We start from the raw sequence: 20,820 nt of genomic DNA on the forward strand, positions 1-20,820 counted from the left end.
CCAATGAGCATCACCGCAGAGGAGCCAATCAGCTAGATGTTGCTGGGGCCGAGGAGCCAATCAGCTAGATGTTGCTGGGGCCGCTGTGAGCCAATCATCAGCTGGCAGCTGGAAGTTTGCTGGCAGCTGGAAGTTTGCTGGGGCCCCTTGGGCTGTGGCTCTCAACAGACCACATCACAATAGTATGCTGATTTTAGGTCCTTTGGGTACATGTTGAGGAGTGGGATAACTGGGGGTCAAATGGTTCCGTTCAAAGTTTCCTGAGGAATCTCCATATTGCTTTCCAGAGTGTTTGCACCAATTTGCAGTACCATCAACAATGTATGAGTATTTGTGGTCTCTTATTAATAAACTCCTAGGCATTCCTTGAACTGAAAATTTTTCTACTTTGACATAGAATTTTTTATGTCTGATAGATGTTATTCACACTTTGATCAGTAAAAAACTGGTCTGGAATGAGTTTATTTTGGAGTCAGTGCTATTTCCGGAGGGTGTTTGGCAATCTTTTGTAGATTCATTTTAGTATATGGAAGATATGTACCTGTTTGATGTTACTTTTATAATCTTACCAAGCATTATAGAAATTCATAAAAAACAGATCTTAGGTTTTTTCATTGTACTTTTTACTTATAAACTACTATGAAATTGAGAAGCCAGAGAAGTCTAATCTCAGATTTTTCTACAGAGTTACAATTATATTGTCAAAACATTGTAGCATACTAGATTCATTTCTCACAAGTTCAATGTCTGTGAGGCAGATGGAGAAATAAATTAATACCTAAGATCACTGGCCTCAAACTTCCTGAGATGGAAAAATGTGTGATACAGATTTAGATTTTATAAGTTTCAAAGTCATTGAGGAATGTAGAAGTTGGAGAAAGAGTAGAATATGTTCAGATACTGTCATTTCGAATTAAGACTCTTATTTTAATAGCATTTTGTATAGTCTTTGAGGCCTGTGGGTATTTTAAAAATTAGTAAGTCATGGGATTTTATTTTTAAAAAGTGTCTTGTTTAAATTAGAAAAGGCTACTTGCAGGGAGTGAAAGTGGGAGGAGATTATGGGAAATGGAATGGGCCTAATTTTGTTATATTCATATATGAATATGTCACAATGAATCCCATGATTATGTACAATTATAATGCACGAAAAAAATTTTTAAATAAACAAAAAAGTAGCTACTGGCAATGACAATATGTAATGTGTCACTTAAGCACCTTATAAATGGTAAAGAGAATTACTTATCTGGACCACAGTGAGCTTCTAGTGCTTTACATAAGTAATTGAACAACATTTATTTAGCCAGTGTGGCCACTTTGAAGAAGTTACTTTACCATAACAAAGTGTGGGCAAGACCAAAATATCAAAGTGTTTTTTTTTGTGTTATAGTTATGCTTATACAATTCTCTTCTGTGTTAATAAATGAAAGTGGTGACTGGAAGACAATATGTTGTGAACCAAATTAAAGACTACGTTTTATTACAACAAATAGAAGACTATAATAAAATAAAAAATATTTTTTTCCTTCTTGGAGATTAGGGAAAATCCCATTCTGCTAAATAATATCTAGTCAAACTGGAACTAATATGTGAAGCAGCACACTTTCAAAGCTAGGATATCATAACATCAGCTGCTAAGTTTATTGGAATTGAGATGCCGCTGCAGCTGTCCTTGGAGTACAGTTACATTTATGATTGTTACAGCTATAATAAACTGAACTGATAGAGAATTGATGAAGATTAAAGAAGAAATCAATGCATTAGAAAAACAGAAAAGTTGTGGACTTGGTAAGTAAATCCAAGGTCAAAATATCCAGATGAGGTCAGTAGGCATACAGATGAGGAAATAGATTCCTGAAGTTCAGGGGCTCCCCAAGTGGCCACATGGTAAGCTCAGGACATGCTGAATCAGTGAGGGCTGCTGCATTTTCTGTATCATGACACTGCCACTCACCAGCTAGCCCATTAGTCTAAATGTTGGAGAACAGTGTAAACTCTTATTGGCTGGAAAGTGGCTCATCAATGATATTGCCAGAGACTTTACTATTGTTTCAAGAAATTGACCTAGGAAATAGTAGAAATCAATCGTCAGTTGGGCCTTGCTGGAAGCTTGAACAATAAATAGGGTATACAGCATCAGTACAACTTAGGACATTATAACCAAAGATTTATTAGCAGAAGAAGTCATGAGCTTAGACCCATAGGACTTCAGAGAATTGAAAGAACAAAATCTGAAATTGCCAGTTAACCTTTTGACAACACGTCTTCAAAAACTGAACGCTGCAGTGGTTCTGTATTTCATTTATTCCGTTGGACTTCCATGTATATCCCTGACATTTTCTGAGTTCACCACCAAGTTAGTTCGATTTGCAGTGCAACATCAAATAATGTTTCAATGCCTGGTATCATTTTTAACAATGAATGGGGGGTGGAAGTGAGCTTTATTGAGTTAAAGTAAAACAGATTCTTTAAAAAAAGGAGGGGGAGGAGAGATGCTGCCCATAGTAACTTCCTTCCAGGAGTATGGTTTAGTTAGTGGGAATCACTATCTCAGCCAGCTGATCAAGCTCAACATCAATGTCATGTGGATAATATATAGTTTTGATATGACACAGTAAGTGAGAATGTCACTGGCCTACTTGGACTTATCCCAAAACCACCACCCCAGTCTAATCATGAGAAAGTCATCAGACAAATCCCAGCTGTGCCAGAAAAACTGACTATTATTCTTTAAAACTCCCAAGATCATAAAAATAATAAAAAAAACTCTAAGATATAATCATGTTAGGAGCTCAGCAAAATGAGATGGTTAAAATATTTGTGGTGTTTAAACTTGAAGATGGTACTGGGCTTTGGTGGGGGGTGGCTATAATTCCTATCTCAAAATACCTTCTGGGCCTTTGGTCTTTTTCTTTTCTACCCCTTCCCCCACCACTTTTTTTAAGCCTGGAGGAAGCACAACTTATTATAGATAGAATACCACTTTTTCTCACTCTGAAAAGTACTGTTCTCTCTCTCTGTGGTGATGAGTGCAGCCAGGATGTGGGCCTTTCCAGTGTTTCCAGGCTTTTCTTCCACCTGTGGGTCTCATGCCTATTAAACTGTGTGGAAGTACCTGACATACTGAGTCAAGTTGTGGGGGCTCATCCAGGAACACCAGGAGCTCCACCATTTTGTTTTTTTCAAACAATGTTTCAATTCATTCCCCATCTGACTTGAGGTCCATTGTGAGTTTTCATTGCTCTTTTCAAACTTTCCCAGGTTCCTGTTGCTCCTCATTTATCTCAAACATTATCTCATTGTAATGTTGCTCCTGTGGGGGTGGGGTGGGGCCAGAAGGAGGTTGGGTCCTTACACAGGGCAGTCTAGGATACCAATGATGTTTCCTGACCATGTGGAAATTGAAGTCAGGCGCCTGGAACCTTGAACCACCTCTGTACCTCTTGACTACCCTAGGACTGTAGCCCTTCTTTTTACTTTGTTTACCCAGTTGAGGCAACTTGATGCCCAGAGAAGGGAGAGGCCCAGATATACTCATACAGCTAGGAAGGTGGCAGAGATCAGATTAGAGCTCATGATTGATGCTGGATCCAGTGCTAGCTTTCATTTTGGAGATGACTGAGGGCTGAACACCTGCAGTGTCCAGCTAGAAATATCAAGGCATCTACAGTAGGATGCTCACATAGGCATTGCCAAGGATGTTTCCTGTTATCCTATAAAATCAAATTCCTGGAGCACTGCTGGGAGGTAGCACACAAGGTTGTGTGCTCATGCACACATGCACATCTCCTTTTCGACCTTTGAATGACATGAGTGTGAAAAATATTTTACCTTCCTCTTTGACTCTAGTCTGAGAGGGCATTGTGAAGGTTCTAGGGAAAAAAAAATCATCTGAACAACAACTGCTTCTTGCCTAATTCCTGCCAATTGATGCCATGGAGAATTTTGGACCTGGATTTGCCAGTTCTGGTAATTTTGCAAAACAATTTTGAAATTATTTTGCAAAATAATTTAAAATGTGAATCTTCCTCAATTTTAAATCTTGGCAAAAGTGATTTTTTTGGTATTATTTTTGTGAACACAGTATGGACTACAACACAAGTCTCTGACTTCTGGATTGAAACCACTGGACTTACAAATGAAGTCCTTCTTTCGCTCTCTTCTTTGCCTACCACGAATGCAAATCATCCATTTAGAAAACACAAGTACCTAAATTCTTCAGTAAAAGCAAAACATGACCAATAACTAGGTACAAAGGAAAAAGTTACAGAAAGTATCTTATACCTGCCCTGACCCCTGTTATATTGAAACTTAGGGGGTAAATTATTATTTTTTAAATTTGGCTAGAATTAATTAGATCTATTTTCTGTGAAATATTAATTTTAAGAAAATTGTTTTATTGCTTTTTTTGAATTTTGTCTTTGAGGTATTATCTGAATTATAAAATTATTTTTTTTTGTGAAGAGTTATAGGTTGGCAAAAACCTATCTTTTTTTATTTTTAAAGTTTAGGTTCTTAAGACATCTACTCATAATTCAATAAATTGTTGATTTTGAAGATGGAGAGGTGCCATCTAATGGTGGCTCAATAAAGCTAAGCATTTGATCCTTAGTTTTCTAAGGAACAAAAAGACAAGTATGTCTTAACTGTGCCTTGAGAGAGATGCTGTTACAGACTCAAATTTATCAGCTATGAGGACATATCTTGACTGGTTTAGGGTTTGGAGTTTCCCTTAAAAGATTTAGAGTTGTGAGAATTTCATTTCATACTTTTTGAAAGTGGGATGGAGAAAGCATGGTTGAAATCTTATGATTAACTGGATTCCCACAAAGCTCTAAGATTGAAACTTCTATGTGAGTGTCTTCCTGTTTCCCTGCTGGGCATGGTGATCTAAGCATGAGCAGCTTGAATGGCTTTTGTGATCAGTTTCTGGACTTGTGCAGATGGGAGCCAATAGTCTCATGGAAGATGCCAAGCGTAACCATTTTGTAAAGATAGAAATCAAAGTCGAGATACTTGAGTTAAAAATCTTTATGTCTCACATCAAGTATTTACTTATCCTGTTTGTATTAGGCAAAAGGTTATTTTTAGTCTGAACTGCATTGTTGTTCACACAAATGAAACCAAAGTCTTATTTGTGTCATATTGTTTATTTTGAAAAAATACTACTACCCGAAAATGCATTTTGCAAAACTTTACAAACATGATTATTATATAAATATAAAATGATAGCATGTCAATGATTTTATTCAACTCATTACTTAATGAGGGAAATAAAAAGGTGTTAATAATGGTTCAAATGAGAAACAAGGAATTTACAAATAAATGAATAAAGGAATATTAAAATTTCTAGGTTAGATATAAAACTGGTTAATGTCCTATCATTAACCTTTGGATTATCTATTTCACTAAATAAAATTGTGCCTTTACTGGATAAAATTTTCCAAAATTTTACATGTACTTTTCCTAAGTCCTTTGGAGTCTTTTATTAGTAGTAAAAAACTGTTGATTAAGCAGAAAACATTTCTCTAAATATTAGGTGGGTCTATGCAGTTGAAAGTAACTGACGAAGAATTAGTATTATCAAAATGGCTGTATTATGAAAAGCGTTATACAAACTCAGTGCAATCCTCATCTAAATACCAATGACATTCTTTGCAGAACTAGAAAAAAAAAAGAGTTGTAAAGTTCATTTAGAAGTATAAAAGACCCAGAATAGCCAAAGCAATCTTGAATAAGAAGAGTGATGCTGGAGGCATCACAATACCTGATTTTGAATTACACTACAGAGCTACAGTAGCAAAAACAGTATGGTATTGACACTAAAGCAGATACCAAGATCGGTGGAATATAAGATACAGAGACAAATCTGCTTAGATACAGTTTTCTGATATTCAACAAAGGTGCCCAAAAAACGTTGGAGAAAAGATAGCCTTTTTAGAAAATGGTGCTGGGAAAACTGGATCTCCTTGTGGAGGAGAATGAAATTTAATCACTATCTCTCATCTTGTGAAAAAGTCAAATCAAAGTGAATTAAAGACCTAGGGATTAGACCTCTGCAATTGCTAGAAGAAAATGTAGGCTCAATACTTCAACGTATTGGTATAGGCACCAAATTTAACAAGAAACCTAAAATGCAATAAATAAATCAATAACTGGAATGGTATCAAATTAAAAAACTTCTGCACAATGAAGAAAACAAGCATGGAGAGAGCCTACAGCTTGGAAGAAGAGCTTTGCCAGCTGTTCTTCAGATAGGCAATTCATATCCAGAATACATAAAAAACTCAAAGAACTTAACACCCAAACAAACAAATAAACAAAAAACCAACCCAGTTAATAATTGGGCAAAAGAACTCAGCAGGCACTTCTCAAAAGAAGAAATGCAAATGGCCAATAAATATATGAAAAAAATGTTCAACTTCTCTAGTAATTAGAGAAATGCAAATATAAATTACACTGAGATTTCATCTCACTCCAGTCAGAATGATAATCAAGAATACAAATGTAATAAATGTTGGGTTAGAATGTGGGAAAAGAGGTACACTCATACATTGTTGTTGGGACTTAAAATTAGTATAACCATTCTGGAAAGCAGTATGGAGATTGCTCAAAAAACTAGGAATGGAACTACAATTGACTCAGCTATCCCATTCCTTGGTATATACTCAAAGGATTTTAAATCAGCATACGATATGGATATAGCCACATCAATATTTATAGTAGCATAGTTACACAATAGTCAAATTATGGAACCAGCCAGGATGCCTGTTGAGAAACAAATGAATAAATAAAATGTGCTTTATATACACAATGGAGTTTTACTCAACCATAAAGAAAAATGAATGAGGACATTTTCTGGTAAATGGATGGAACTGGAGACTGTCACACTAACTGAAATAAACCAGACTCAGAAATGCAAGGTTTGAATGTTTTCTCTCATATGCAGAAACTGAGTAAATTGAGGGAAAAAAAGGAGGAGGGGGGACCAGAATTCCTTGAAAATAAAGGTCAGATCTGTGAAGGGGTTTGACAGTGAGGGAGGAGGAAAAGGGAGGATCAGTGTAATGAATGTGATCAAACTATCCTGTGTACGTAGGTGAACATACCACAGTGAATTTCACCTTTATGAATATCTATAGTGCCTTATTAAAAAAAAATTACATAAATAGAACAAAATCAGTAAAGTAAATGGAACAGAGAGAAAGAGAAGGGGAGGAAAAGGGGTAATGCTGGGGCCTGAATTTTAGGGTAAATTATATTCCTTAGTTATATAATTGTAACAAAATGAATTCCAATATTTTATATAACTATAATGCACTAATAAAAAAGAGTTTATACCTGAGGTAGACTCTTACTGGAAAAAGAACTTCCATACACTTTTTTGCCTTATATCCAAGTATTGGATGTTCATTCTTAAATTAATCATTATATGAGCCTCATGTCTTAGCTTTGGGAGCCACCAGCGGTGGCTATACTACTTAAAACTTTATGGAAAAAGACTTTAAAAATTATATAAACCCACAAGGATAACTGGAAGAGGAGAGGAAACAATAGCTATGCAGTTTAGAGCCAGCAGTGGGCAAGGGCTTGAGGCATTTAAGACCAGTGTGGCTTGAGAAGTGAGTGGAGAGTGGTTATTTACTGAGTGCAATGAAATTGCCTTTAAAGGTTCTCTTATAAAATACTTTTTATTATGGAAAGTTTCAAATGTATGCAAAAGTTGAAGAAATTATGTTGTGAACACAAAGGAAATCATCCAATGTAGGATTCAATCTTAGGTCCTTTGACTCCCAATTAAGTGCTCCATTATTATTATTATTCCTCTTATGTATGGGGGTTACATGAAAGAATAAAAAAATAGTTAAAAATATGAAGGTGATGAGAATAAATTGTAAGAAGCTCTAAAACATTTTATAGAATCATAGCAGACAGGATTTAAGGAGATTTTGAATATGTAAATTGAGAAATATACTAACTGTAGAAGCACATCTTTTTTAAAAATTTTTTTAGTTGTAGTTGGACATAGTACTTTTATTTTATTTGCTTATTTTCATGTGGTGCTGAGACACGAACCCAGTGCCTCACATTTGCGAGGCAAACGCTCTGCCACTGAGCCACATTCCCAGTCCTTTAATACTGTATCTACCTACACCACTTAAAACTTTATAGAAAAAGACTTTAAAAATTATATAAAAATTATATAAACCCACAAGGATAAGTGGAAGAGGAGAGGAAACAATAGTTATGCAGTTTTAGAGCCAGCAGGCAGATGGATGAATAGTAATTGGCTTTGCTTACCCAAGACAGCTTAACTCTAAGCCTGCTGCAGGTCTAAACAGCCAGACCTGCCCAAAAAATGCACAGGAAAGTACAGACAGTGGGAGCCCCCGGAGCCTCTATAACTTTTGATGGTAGATGGGCAACTTGATGGGGAGAAAATTGCTCCAAAAAAGCCTATGGAATCATCTCCCACTCTGCCTTGTGTGACTGCTTTTCTTACCCCTATCCTTTCAGATCTGTCTTGCATTCTCTCTGCAAATCTAAAGCTTGATCTTTTGACCAATGATGTGAGGCATGTTTGAGGGTAAGGCTCCTTGAGGAAAATGGAAGTAAGAGACCAGCTATTGACTGAATGCTGAGATTCTAGTCCTTCTCAGAAGTCTTGGTCTTTATATCTGTTCAATGGAAACTGTCCCTTTATTGATGAATCTCTAATGATGACGGTGTATAGTTGAGAGAGTAAACATGCTATCAACACGAATATCTACAGAGAAGCCAGGTATCCCTTTATTCATCAACATCTTGGAAAGGTGTACTTATTCCTGTCTCTGTATGTGGAAGAAAATAAAGTCTGTCCCAGGAATTTTTCATAAATAAATATATTTTTCAGAAATACATATATATTTGTGGGTGTACACACATTAGTGTCATTTATATATATACATGTGTATGTATTCACATTAGTATCAAGTATCTCTTGAAAGCTACAAATGAAGTTCACAAGAGTAGCAGACTATGGGTAGGACAAGCATATGGCTGGTGGGGCCACTGTGAGGGAGACTTATTTTTCACCATTTACTTTTTTGTTTTTTTAAAAAAATATTGTTGCCACGAACATACACAAGTTATTTAAAGGTAAATAAAACAATGCATTCCTTAAAGATTAAACATAAATAAATAAAAATAAAGGTAATTGTATTAGCTATATTCTGAGATACTATTAGTTTTTTCATTTGATAATGTTTCCACTCACACATTCATTGCAGCATATTCACAATAGGCAAAATAATCAACCTAGGTATCTATTTATGAATGAGTGGTTACAGAAAATGTTGTATATCTACATGGTGGAATATTATTCAGCCATATAAAATAATGCAGTCATGTCATTTGTAGCAACATGTATAGAACTAAACTATGTTATTATATTAAGTGACATAAGTCAGGTGCAGAAAGACAAATACTACCTTTTCTCACTTACCTTTAGAAGATAAAAGTTGATCTAAAAATGTAGAGAATAGAATAATGGTTATCAGAGCTTGGGAAGGGTGTTGGGGAGATAGGGTGGAGAGAGGGTGGTAAATGAATATAGGGATGTAGTTGGTTAGCAAGAATAATTTCTAATGCTTTGTAGCACATTGGGATAACTACAGTTGACAACAATTAATTGAAACCTTTAAAACACACACACACACACACACACACACACAGAAGTGACAAATGTTTGAAGTGATAGATATGACAGTTAACCTGATCTGATCATTACAATTGTATAGATGTATTGAATTGTCCCAGTGTGCTCCATAAATATGTACACTTATTATGTTGTCAGAAACAAAATATATTAAAAAAATTTCTTCTATTTTTATCATTTGTTGTTAAAGTTTCAAATTAAAATTCTATTTTGGTATGAAAAAAAGAAAAGTTCAGTTTTTATAGTACTTACTAAATACAAACAACACAGATTAAAAATTCTTAGATGCTAAATAATTGATGATATGAATGATGAAACTTCTCCTGTTCCATGGGAGTAATTCTATAGTTTTAGAATGCCCCTTAGTAAATGTAATAGAATTCAGGTAATTCTAAACTTGAAAACCTTGCTCTATTAGGATCATATTTTAGGTATTAATTACCTGGTGGTCACACCGTGGGAAGATGCTTGATACAGCATTGACGTTAAAAGCTGAAGCTGAGAAACCAAAACATGCCTTGGATTCTGCACAAATGCTGTTTGTCTTTTGGGAGATCTTCTCCCATCACTCATAGATATTGTACAGTTGCTTATTCTGAAACTTACAAAAGAGAGCTAACTTTCAAAACTGAGAAAAGTTTTTCTTTAACTTGATTATTGTAAAATCATCCAACTTTGTTTTTCTTTACATTGTCATCTTTTGGGTCTTGAACCTTATCTATCTATCTATTTATTTACTTATTTTTAATAGGGTTAATTTTTCCACTCTACTTCTTTAAAGTTATTGAGCCCTGAAATTGGAGAGAATTGCCATGTTCTCAAAACATGTTATGCTTGTTTATTTCCCAAGGTACTCAGTCCTATGAAGTTGGAGAGAGAACAACGCTAGCCTTGATGAACAAGATTTAGAATTCTGTGGTTACAACACATTGCTGTTGAGTGATGATGTATTATGATATTAAATGTATTATGCTAGTAATTTATGTAAGGAACGGAGTAGAGAAAAAGAAAAAAATTTCAAAGGAGAGAAAGGGGCATTCGGAGAATAGCAATAGAAAGGAATTAATATCTGACTGATTGAAAGAAACATGATATTGGGCTTCCTTGGTGACAATCAGAACATTAACTTTTTCAGGAACTGAGTCAATATGGTGTACTCGTGTCTTGCCATGTTCTATTCTGAAAACATTCTTGGTTTATCTAAGTGTCCTAAATTTTTTAACTAGCCAGTCCCAGTTTTGAGGTGGAGGGGAGAATACGTGCTTTGAGTACAGATGGTAGTGAAAATTGCATGAGCAGAGCACAGAACACAGGTGCACAGAACTAATGCTGCTGCATGCTAGAGTGGACCGGGGGACCTTCCATGTGGCACATCTTAACACTGGTTCACAGCGTCACAGGTTGGAGATTGACACTGAAGGAGACAGAAAGTCCAACCCAAACCCATAGAACAAAAGTGTGATTGATTGTTGTCTCAGTAACTGGAAAATCAAGAGTAAAAGTGGATTCAGAAACTTAAGCTTTCCACCTCTCAATTCATTCTTCAGCTATTGGTTTCATTTCTAGTTCGTTGGAGAAACTGACTCCAATCATCACAATCCCAAACCCTTGAGGTACAGATAATCTACATCCCTGTGTTTAAGCAAAAGTCTCAGAATTCTGTCTTCTTGATTTTATTACCACCATCTGAATCATTTACATATTCCTGTGAGTTTTTTGGGGGCAAGGACTATATCTTAAGTATTCTTGTGTCCTCAGCAATTAGCACAGTGTGCTAAAATGTACAGTAGGAACTCAATACACAGTTCTTACGCTAAGCTGTAAATTGCTCTCTGAAAATAATCAATTTATATTTTAAGAGCTACTCTAATGTAGTCCAGGTTTTAATTCTGAAATTTTCTTTGCTTACAGAATTAGGTGACTTGTTGGTAGAGTGAATATGATTATTAGAACTCAAGAACTCTGTACCTGTGTGTTATCAAGACAATCAAAACTTTATAGTATAATTCAGAAAATAGGAAAGAAGAAAGTGACCTAACAAGTTTTCTACTTAACACAGTAAGAGATCTATGAAGGGATGAGACATTGATTTGCAGGAACAGTTTTAACTTCCTCTGAATCATACCCAACAAGAGTGGGAGGTGTGAGAACATAGATGGTAGTTAGAAATGAGAGGTTATGAGGACTGAAGTAGCATGCCAGTAGAGAGAAGAGGAAGAATGTCATTGATGCTGAAGTTATTCTTTCACGATTGTGACAGAATGAATTACGCACATTATGATCTTCAAACATATGTTTGAAATTCATTTTATAAAAAAATTTAAAATAAGTGGTCTGATGTGGCATGTAAATTTTTTTATTAAATCTAATAAGAGAAAAAGTGACCTGTGATGTTAGTAATATTACTAATGGTGCCAATTACTTATGCCTAATTTTCTGAGTTTAATAAAACATAAAGGAAGTTCTAAACACTAATTTTTTTAGTATGACAGAGGAAAATGTACTTAGTTACTCTAAAAAAGAACTGTTCAGCTTTTGTGTAATTACCCCTGTCTTCTAATGGAAATGTCATTTTCAAAGCTTTTTTTTCATCTTTTAATTTCTGTTGAATGCCAACTTTGCCCCAACATCCTTTCTTGCAGTGTGAAAAGATGAAAGCCAAGGACTTGCAATTATCAATGATGTCACATTGTTTGAGTCATTTCCAATCATGCTTGTTTGTTCATTTTGCATAGTTTCAAGCTTATTGATGTGAACCAATTTAAAATGAATTTAACTGACCTAAACACAAGATCTTAAAGCTCTAATTGCCTGGGAAATTGTAAGAATGCAGCTTTTGAGTTCACTGGTCCTGACAATAAAAGATGCTGTTAAATATTTAAAATAGTCAAGAGAATAGTAGTGTCATTTAAATACATGTAACATTTATCAGAATAATAAGGTGCACACTTTTAGAAGTCTCATAATTATGAATTTTGTGGCAGTTTGGTTATTTTGCATTAGTTTAAAGTATTTGAATGCTTGGGAAAATGTAGTATAAATACTTTACCAGATTATTCAAGATGGAGATGTGTGATTTCTAGGACTAAAATGTAAGAGGCAATGTAAGAGGCAAGTTTCTGGGTAAAGGGTCTAGCAGTGGACTCTAGGATTCAAATCTTGCCTAGCCACTTAGCTTAACTGAATGATAAGACATGTTAACTAACCTGTCTGTGCCTTAATTTTCTTTTTTTTTTTTTTTTGTACTGGGATTGAACTGAAGGGTGCTTAACCACTGAGCCACATCCCCAGCAGCCCTTTTTATATTTTATTTAGAGACAGTGTCTTGCTAAGTTGCTTAGGGCCTAACTAAATTGCTAATGCTGGCTTTGAATTCACAATCCCCTGGCCTTAGCCTCCCTAGCTGCTGGGACTACAAGACTTAGTTTTCACACTATAAAAAGATATTAATGATACTATAACCTTCACAGAGATATGAAGGGATTAAATGCATTAATGTGTGTATAAATACCCAAACAGCACTATGTAAGTATTTGTTGTCATTATTACTCTCTATAGGTCATTACAATGTTTCTTTAGGGTGTATGGAATTATAAAATGCAATTTTAGAATAAGTAGAGAAACACATGAGGAACTTTGTAGTAAGTTCACATCTCTACTATTGAAGAATTATTAGACTGGGGCCTTTCATATGTCCACTTGAAGACATATTCCTCATATTATCCCTTATATTAGTTATGACAAACAGTGTTTTTCCAAGTATATCCCAAGGATTAGTTGCATCAGAATGAATAGGATGTTATTATAAATAAACCCAAAGGACTTAAAATCAGCATACTATAGTGATGCAGCCACATCAATGTTCCCAGCAGCTCAATTCACAATGGCTAATCAATGGAGTCAACCTAGGTGCCCTTCAACAGATGAATGGATAAAGAAAATGTTGTATATATAAACAATGGAATAGAACTCAGCCATAATGAAGAATGAAATTATGGCATTTGCTGGTAAATGGATGCATCTGGAGACTATCATGTTAAGTGAAATAAGCCAATTTCCAAAAACCAAAGGCTAAATGTTCTCTCAAATATATGAATGCTAACTTATAAAAAGAGGGGGGAGAATATAAGTGCTTTGGATCAGACAAAGGAGAATGAAGGGAAGGGAGTAGGATGGGAATAGGGAAGACACTAAAATGAATTGGACTTTACTTTCCTAAGTTCATATATGAATACATGACCAATGTAACTCCACATCATATACAATCACAAGAATGGGAAGTTATAATCCATTTGTGTATAATATGTCTAAATGCATTCTACTGTCATGTATAACTAGAAAGAACAAATAAAAAAATTTTTTAAAAAAGACTAAATGGCCTCAAACTAGAACAACTGGATCAGAATTTCTGATAGTAGGAATTGGGATTTTCAAAAATGCCTAGTTGATTCTTATGCAGAACAAATTTTGAGCACAATTCTCAGTTGTTTGTGATTCCCTCTTCTTCTGCTATAATCTCATGTAAACTTCAGATGTCTTCTTAATTCTATCAAGTTCTATTATACCTCCTATGCCAGGCTTTGAGAATTTTCTTTCAAAATCACAGTAGAATAAAGTCAATCTTTCTCTTTTACAATCAAGGGCCTAAATTGTTACCGTCTCATCCCTCTATTCTGTATTCTTTCCATCATCCTAAGACATTTATTTCGTACTACCCGTCATAAGTGGGATACAAAATCATTCTGGCTTTGGAATCAAGATTTTCCCTCCTTGACTTTGGTTTAGCTCAGAGCTGCTCCTACCTATAACAAACATGGGAAAGCATTTCTCACTTATGCTTTGCTTTTTTTCCCCTTCATTTTCTCCTATTTTTTCCTCTATTTTCTTTCCACTAAGGTTCCTGGATTAGAAGTCAGGAAAGAATGGTGAAGTCAGCTGTTGAAAAATATCTGTTTTAGTTCTCCCGAGTCCTTTAGCCTAATGACAGGTTTGCTTGGAGAGAAGGAACAACTGTAAAAACATGTCCTGGTCCTCCAGAATCTCTGTCCCTGTTGGCCTATGTCCTTTTCTTGGACTCCATATGCACTCTGAATTTCTGTCTATGGAGGTTGCCACTGGGAGCCTGTGAGACATCACTAAGCCATCATACCCTGCATCCCTTGAATATACTTCACTGAGCAAATTGCATCTGAACCCTAGAATATATCAAGAATTTGTGTATTTGGTGATTCCTAAATAAAAAGCCATGTGTGGCCAGATGGAAATACCACATGTGTGAGCATTTTATTACCTCTTGGGCATGATAAAGATCAATGGGAGGCATTTTGGCTCATAGCATACATAAAGCAACGCTCCTTTAAAATGCATAGACTCGTTATGTTCGAGTGACTGATCACATAGATCCATTGGAATCTTAATGATCCGTGAGATAAATTGCTCACATTTTAGAGGTACATCTACATTACAAAACAGCATTTCTTTCAATAGGCCACTGCAGTGTTGTGCTTTTGAAAACAGAGCTGAAAGTAGGAACAATATTGATGACTCATAAATGCATATATTGTAGTAAGAGGAAAGCAATAGGCATTATGGAAAAGAAGGAAATAGACACTTTACCAAATTTGCTTATTTAAAGCAATGTGGATTTTTCTAAGAAGTAGTATTGACATTTTAATTAATAAAATGGAATTTAAGTCTTGGAAATTTAGGTCTTCTTTGAAGGATTAACAGTTCCTAGCAATAACTAAATTAAAAAAATTCAAGATAAATTAACAAACAAGTAGACATCAACCAAGAAATCAATTTATATATAGGTAAACCTTCAGCTTCAACTGTGTTAGTGTTGGCTGGTATTTTCCAGTTTTATCTGAAGAAAGATGGACTTTAATTAATTTTCTGTCCCTGCTTAGGTTTTTCTGAGACTAAATTGTGCCAATAAGTTTTGTAAGAAATTAAATAAAGTTTACCTTATAAATACCATCATGGCATAGAAAAAAATTGATTACAAATAGTAAAAGGAGAACCATAAGAAGAGAGTGAAATTTTTAACTTACTCCAGCATCAAAAGTTCAAGTTGGATTGGTTAATGTTTGATGTATTTATATCTTAGTTGTTGATGAACTCTTCATTATATGTTTTTATCTATAGATACAAAATATAATGATAATATATTATGTTATGTGACTAATCTTTTTTCTTTATTCCTATAGGGATGCCCTCTGCATCTTCATTAGTAAACCTTCTTTCAGCTTTATTCATCTCTTTTGTATTTGGAGAAACAGAAATAAGGTTTGCTGGGCAAACAGAATTTGTTGTTAATGAAACAAGTACTACAGTTATTCGTCTTGTCATTGAAAGGATAGGAGAGCCAGAAAATGTTACTGCAATTGTATCGGTGAGAAATTATTATAGTTCTATTCTTATTGAAATAGATAAGAAATTTCTAGTTGTAATGAAATAATTTTTTTCTATGAGTTTTATTTTTTGGAGGGAGGGTTATGCTTTTTTTAATTTAGAGCTTTATACTTACACAGAGTAGTTGGGTTCATCCTGACAAACTTGTACATGCATGAAATTTGATTTCAGTTTGTGATTCCTCACTTTTCCTTTCCTTTTTTTCCCCGTCCTCCCTCCCCTTACTATGAGATTTTGAGTACTAGTCTATTTATGATAAATGATTTGCAGATAATACTCTTCTACTCATGTCTCTTATAGGCCCATAGAGTGCTCCATTGTAGCCATGTGCATTTGACAATAGCATTTTCAAGATAAAGACGGATGATTTTAAAGTGTTTGTGTCTTTATTTTAAAAGAAGAGCATTTTATTTTGTATAATTTGAATCCTAGCATCCCTGATTAGACATATTGTCTATTGCAGGATGGCTTAGAGAAAATACATGAAATATGTAAATGAGAATGGTTACAATTAAAAAACACCAAATTCTGTTAGAGATTTCTTCTTGTGGGGGAAACTAAACTTATTAATTTAAATAAAGTTTATTAGAATTTTTTAAACTCTTGATCTACCTCTGCACAGTTCAATTTTTGGATGGATTGTGTGTGTCATCTGTATATGTTTAATCAAAAAGTAATGTCATAGGACCATTAAGGGTATTGGTATATATAAGGCACAAAGTACTAGAAAATTTTGTTTGCAAAGGCAAATTTTTAAACAGTAGGTTAAATTGTCATATTATGAAACATTGCAAAAACAGAAGAAGAAAAACTACTTATGAAATCTACTCAATGTTGTAATTTTGTACATTGCTTTTAGTTTTCATTTATATATGACATATATGTATATACTTACTGAGTTTATTCTTAGTTCAAGTACACATGATATTTGATAATCTTTTAAATATAATCTTGATAGTAACCTAATAATTATCTGGTTGTTCCTTTATTTTCACTTTTCTTTTCTTTTCTTTTTTTTTTTTAATCTCACAGGGAGCTTTCCCCATTATTGCTCCCAATCTTTCTTCCTTTCTTTTTTTTTAATAGTTGTAGATGGACAGCATGCCTTTATTTTATTTATTTATTTTATGTGGTGCTGAGGATTGAGCCCAGTGCCTCACATATACTAGGCAAACACTCTACCACTGTGCCACAGCCCCAGCCCTATTTTCACTTTTCTTGATAGTGTCATTGCATCCTGATCATTCCTTAACTGTTTTTCATTGAGGTTGCTTCTAGGTTTCCCTGATATGAATATTTCTCCGTATTGTGAATTATTAAGTGATTTTCATAGGTTGGATAACTATATTTTTTTGCCGTTGGCTCTTGATAACCGATACCGTGTCATTTTTCTCTAGTAAGATTTGAGCACAAGTTTTACAATATCCCTTGACAACTATTTTGATTCATCAAATATTTAAAACTTACTTTATTTTTTATAAATTAGAACTAGAAATTGACTACAATTTTTCTATACACGTTCTTCATTTTTATTTTTATGAAGTCATATTTTTTTCCTCATTTTATTTCCTCTTTGATGAAAGAAATTTCATTGGATTTGGTAATGAATTGCTCTTTTATAATTTTGTAATTATTATTCCCCTAGAATCTTATTAGCAATGCTGATTTTACAGAATTTAAGATCTTAAAAATTTAAGGAAAATTTGTAGGGACCAAGAAATTTCAGATTGGATCTTTATTGGAGTTGCTGTGGATAATATAAATTCAACTTCAGGCTGAAAGTTTGAAAACAACAGTTTCTTTGAAACTGATTGGGAAAAGAACTGAATTCCTTGCAGTTTTTAGCAGTTCACTTCCATCTCTTTGTGAATTTTACCTACAATTCCACTTCTTATTAGGTTTGGTGTAGCCCACTTCAGGTCAATCTAGAGGCAGAGAAAAAAAATTCACAGCATTACTTTCCTATGTAATTGTTAATTTTCTATGTAGTTATTTCTTTTTCTTCCACAACACAAAGAAATGTTTTTTATATAGAATTGTTTATTATTATTATTATTATCTTTTTTCTGAAGATTTTTACTAGTTTTTAAATATTTATGTTTCATAGTTTTGTACATCCTACTATAAATGTCAGCATCATTTGATTTATGCTTTGTCTCTTGACAAAGCATCAGTTTTGCTTGTCCTAACTGTTAAGTATGAATGACTTATGTTTTGCATTTCATAGCTGTATGGAGAAGACACTGGTGACTTTTTTGACACATATGCTGCAGCTTTTATACCTGCGGGGGAAACAAATAGAACAGTGTACATAGCAGTATGTGATGATGATTTACCGGAGCCTGATGAAACTTTTATTTTTCACTTAACATTGCAGGTAAGTAATTCTTTCCCTTTTAACCTTAAGCTCATAAAAATCTTGCAACACTTAAAAATCTATTTATCTAGAGGTAAGCTGACCAGGTGGTAGTGGTTTTCATAGAAGCCAGGACCACAGTGTCTCTGGCAATCCCCTATTTTGGTTACTCCTCAGACAAAATGTTTAGAAGATCCTCCAGCTAGTGTCTGGATCCATTCAGCTTACTGAGGCATTGCCTTGACAGATGCTCCAGCAACCTTGTTTTCCCTTTTACCCTTTTATTTTTTTCCTCCCCAACTATCAGATGAATAAAGAATGAGCATGACTTGTGAGTTCAAAAGAGAAGAATACAAAAAGCAATCGTGGAAGTCCTTTTGCCTTAGAATAAATTCAGAGTACCCCTTGGGGGGGGGGAACTTGAATAGCTTAAGATTTAATTGAAATTTATGACTTGATCTGTTGGGTTGAGGCAGTGACTGCTAACTTCAATCAGTCTAGTTAATTTTTCTGAGAATTTTGAAAGAATAATTTTAGAGTTATTAGTTTATTAGTTAGTTATTAGTTTTAGAGTCATTGTTTCAGAGTTGTGAAAATGACACTTGAAATAGGTGTGTTTTGCTTTTGTGAGTCATTCTTTCTTTCGTATTCTTTTATGTTGCCATTGAATATCAATAGAAACGTTTCAGAAAACTCTAGTTTTATAAGAAAAAATGCTTCAATATTTTATCTTAATTTTTAAATTATTTTTTATTATTTGGTACTGAAGATTGAATTCAGAGGTTCTTAACCACTGAACCACATCCCTAGCCTTTTTTATTTTGAGACAAGTTCTCACTAGGTTGCTTCGTGCCTTGCTAAGATGATCGGGCTGGCTTTAAATTTGCAATCCTCCTGCCTCAGCCTCCTGAGCTGCTGGGATTACAGGCATGAGCCACCTTTTACCTTATTTTGGCTTTATGATTTATATAACAACTAATTCTTAAGTTTCAGCCCCTTATATAGTGTAAGAAAACAAATCATGTTTAAATAGAATTTCATATTGCGTAGTTAATTCCACTATATTAGTGAATGGCTTTATAGTAATTTATAAAAATTTGTAATATAACATTACTAGGCAGTGATTACTTTAATTATACTATTGTTAATAGTGATTAATAGTTTTTAAAAAGTTTTTGAAAATGATCTCATTTGGGACCTTTTTATCAGGTTGTCTTTATTCGAATATGTTTTCTTAATCTACTTATTAAAAGCATATTTGTATTTTTATTCATATTCTACATAATTAATTAGAGACAAATTCTACTAAATGATTTAATTTATTATTCTATTCTTGGACGTTTATTTTAGAAACCTTTATCGAATGTGAAGCTTGGGTGGCCAAGAACTGTTACTGTGACGATATTATCAAATGACAATGCATTTGGAATTATTTCATTCAATATGGTATGTTATAATTTGATGATTCTAATGGTTGCTAGGTAGTAGTTTTTCATGATATTAGATAACATCATCCTATTCTTTGATATTTGAATAAAACTCAGCATTACCTCTGTCTCTATCTCACATTATGTAGACCTTGCATTTGTTCTACCTGAGATATTTGTGAACTGAGAAGGTTTCTAGTATCATGCTCACCACTTATAATGTCTTTCTGCATATCTTTCTACTTGTCTCATTTGTTACCTCTGTTGGCTGCTCTCTAACTCACATGTATACCCAGGTACCTTTTGCTCCAATTCCACTTAAAGAGAGCATTGTCTACTGAAAGAATACTGATAAAACCTTCAGTAATCTTAAAACTGAATAGCAGACATTACAGCTCTTCAAAATTCTATAGTCAATCCCACCCGAAAATTTTCCTGTTAATTCATGATGTAGGCTAAAGATCCATCTCATTTCCCTCAGTTTTGCTCTGCAATTTATTTTCTTCCCCTCAATACCAAAGTCCTGAGCTTATGGACAATCCCATGTTCAGAGGGTTTTATTTTTAGAAACAAGCACATAAGGAAGGTCTGTCCTTGAGAAAATTTTTTTCTAGCACTTGAAATAAAACAGGATATTGTCTCCAGTACAATTATATTTAGCTGCTAAGTTTTAGGCTCCAACAACCTTCCTGAGAGTGTTTTTGAGTTCTGTTGCTTAGCATCATTAATAAAATATGATTAAAATATGATCCCAGACTCTTATTCATATTCCAATCTAGATCACTACTACAAATGGTAGCATTATGTCCTTTTCTTAGTTCCTTATCTTTGAAACAGGTGGGCTATATAGATAAATATGATCTTTAGAGTTGCCTTATCTTCATTAGAAAAGATATCAGAGTAACCTAATTTAGTAGATATTTGGT

At 34.1% G+C, this 20,820-nt stretch overlaps 1 protein-coding gene across 2 annotated transcripts in view; it reads left to right on the plus strand.

Moving 5' to 3' along the window:
- Adgrv1 (adhesion G protein-coupled receptor V1) overlaps positions 1-20,820 on the plus strand; it is a 548,667-nt gene that overhangs the window by 26,910 nt on the left and 500,937 nt on the right. For both annotated transcript variants that reach the window (XM_048811397.1, XM_048811398.1), the window contains exons 2-4: positions 15,907-16,091; positions 18,339-18,488; positions 19,818-19,913. In XM_048811397.1, the coding sequence (XP_048667354.1) occupies positions 15,907-16,091; positions 18,339-18,488; positions 19,818-19,913 (431 nt within the window). The remainder of the gene's footprint in view (positions 1-15,906; positions 16,092-18,338; positions 18,489-19,817; positions 19,914-20,820) is intronic.

The sequence above is a fragment of the Marmota marmota genome, unplaced genomic scaffold (genome assembly GCF_001458135.2).
Source record: "Marmota marmota marmota unplaced genomic scaffold, marMar, whole genome shotgun sequence".
Taxonomy (NCBI): domain Eukaryota; kingdom Metazoa; phylum Chordata; class Mammalia; order Rodentia; family Sciuridae; genus Marmota; species Marmota marmota.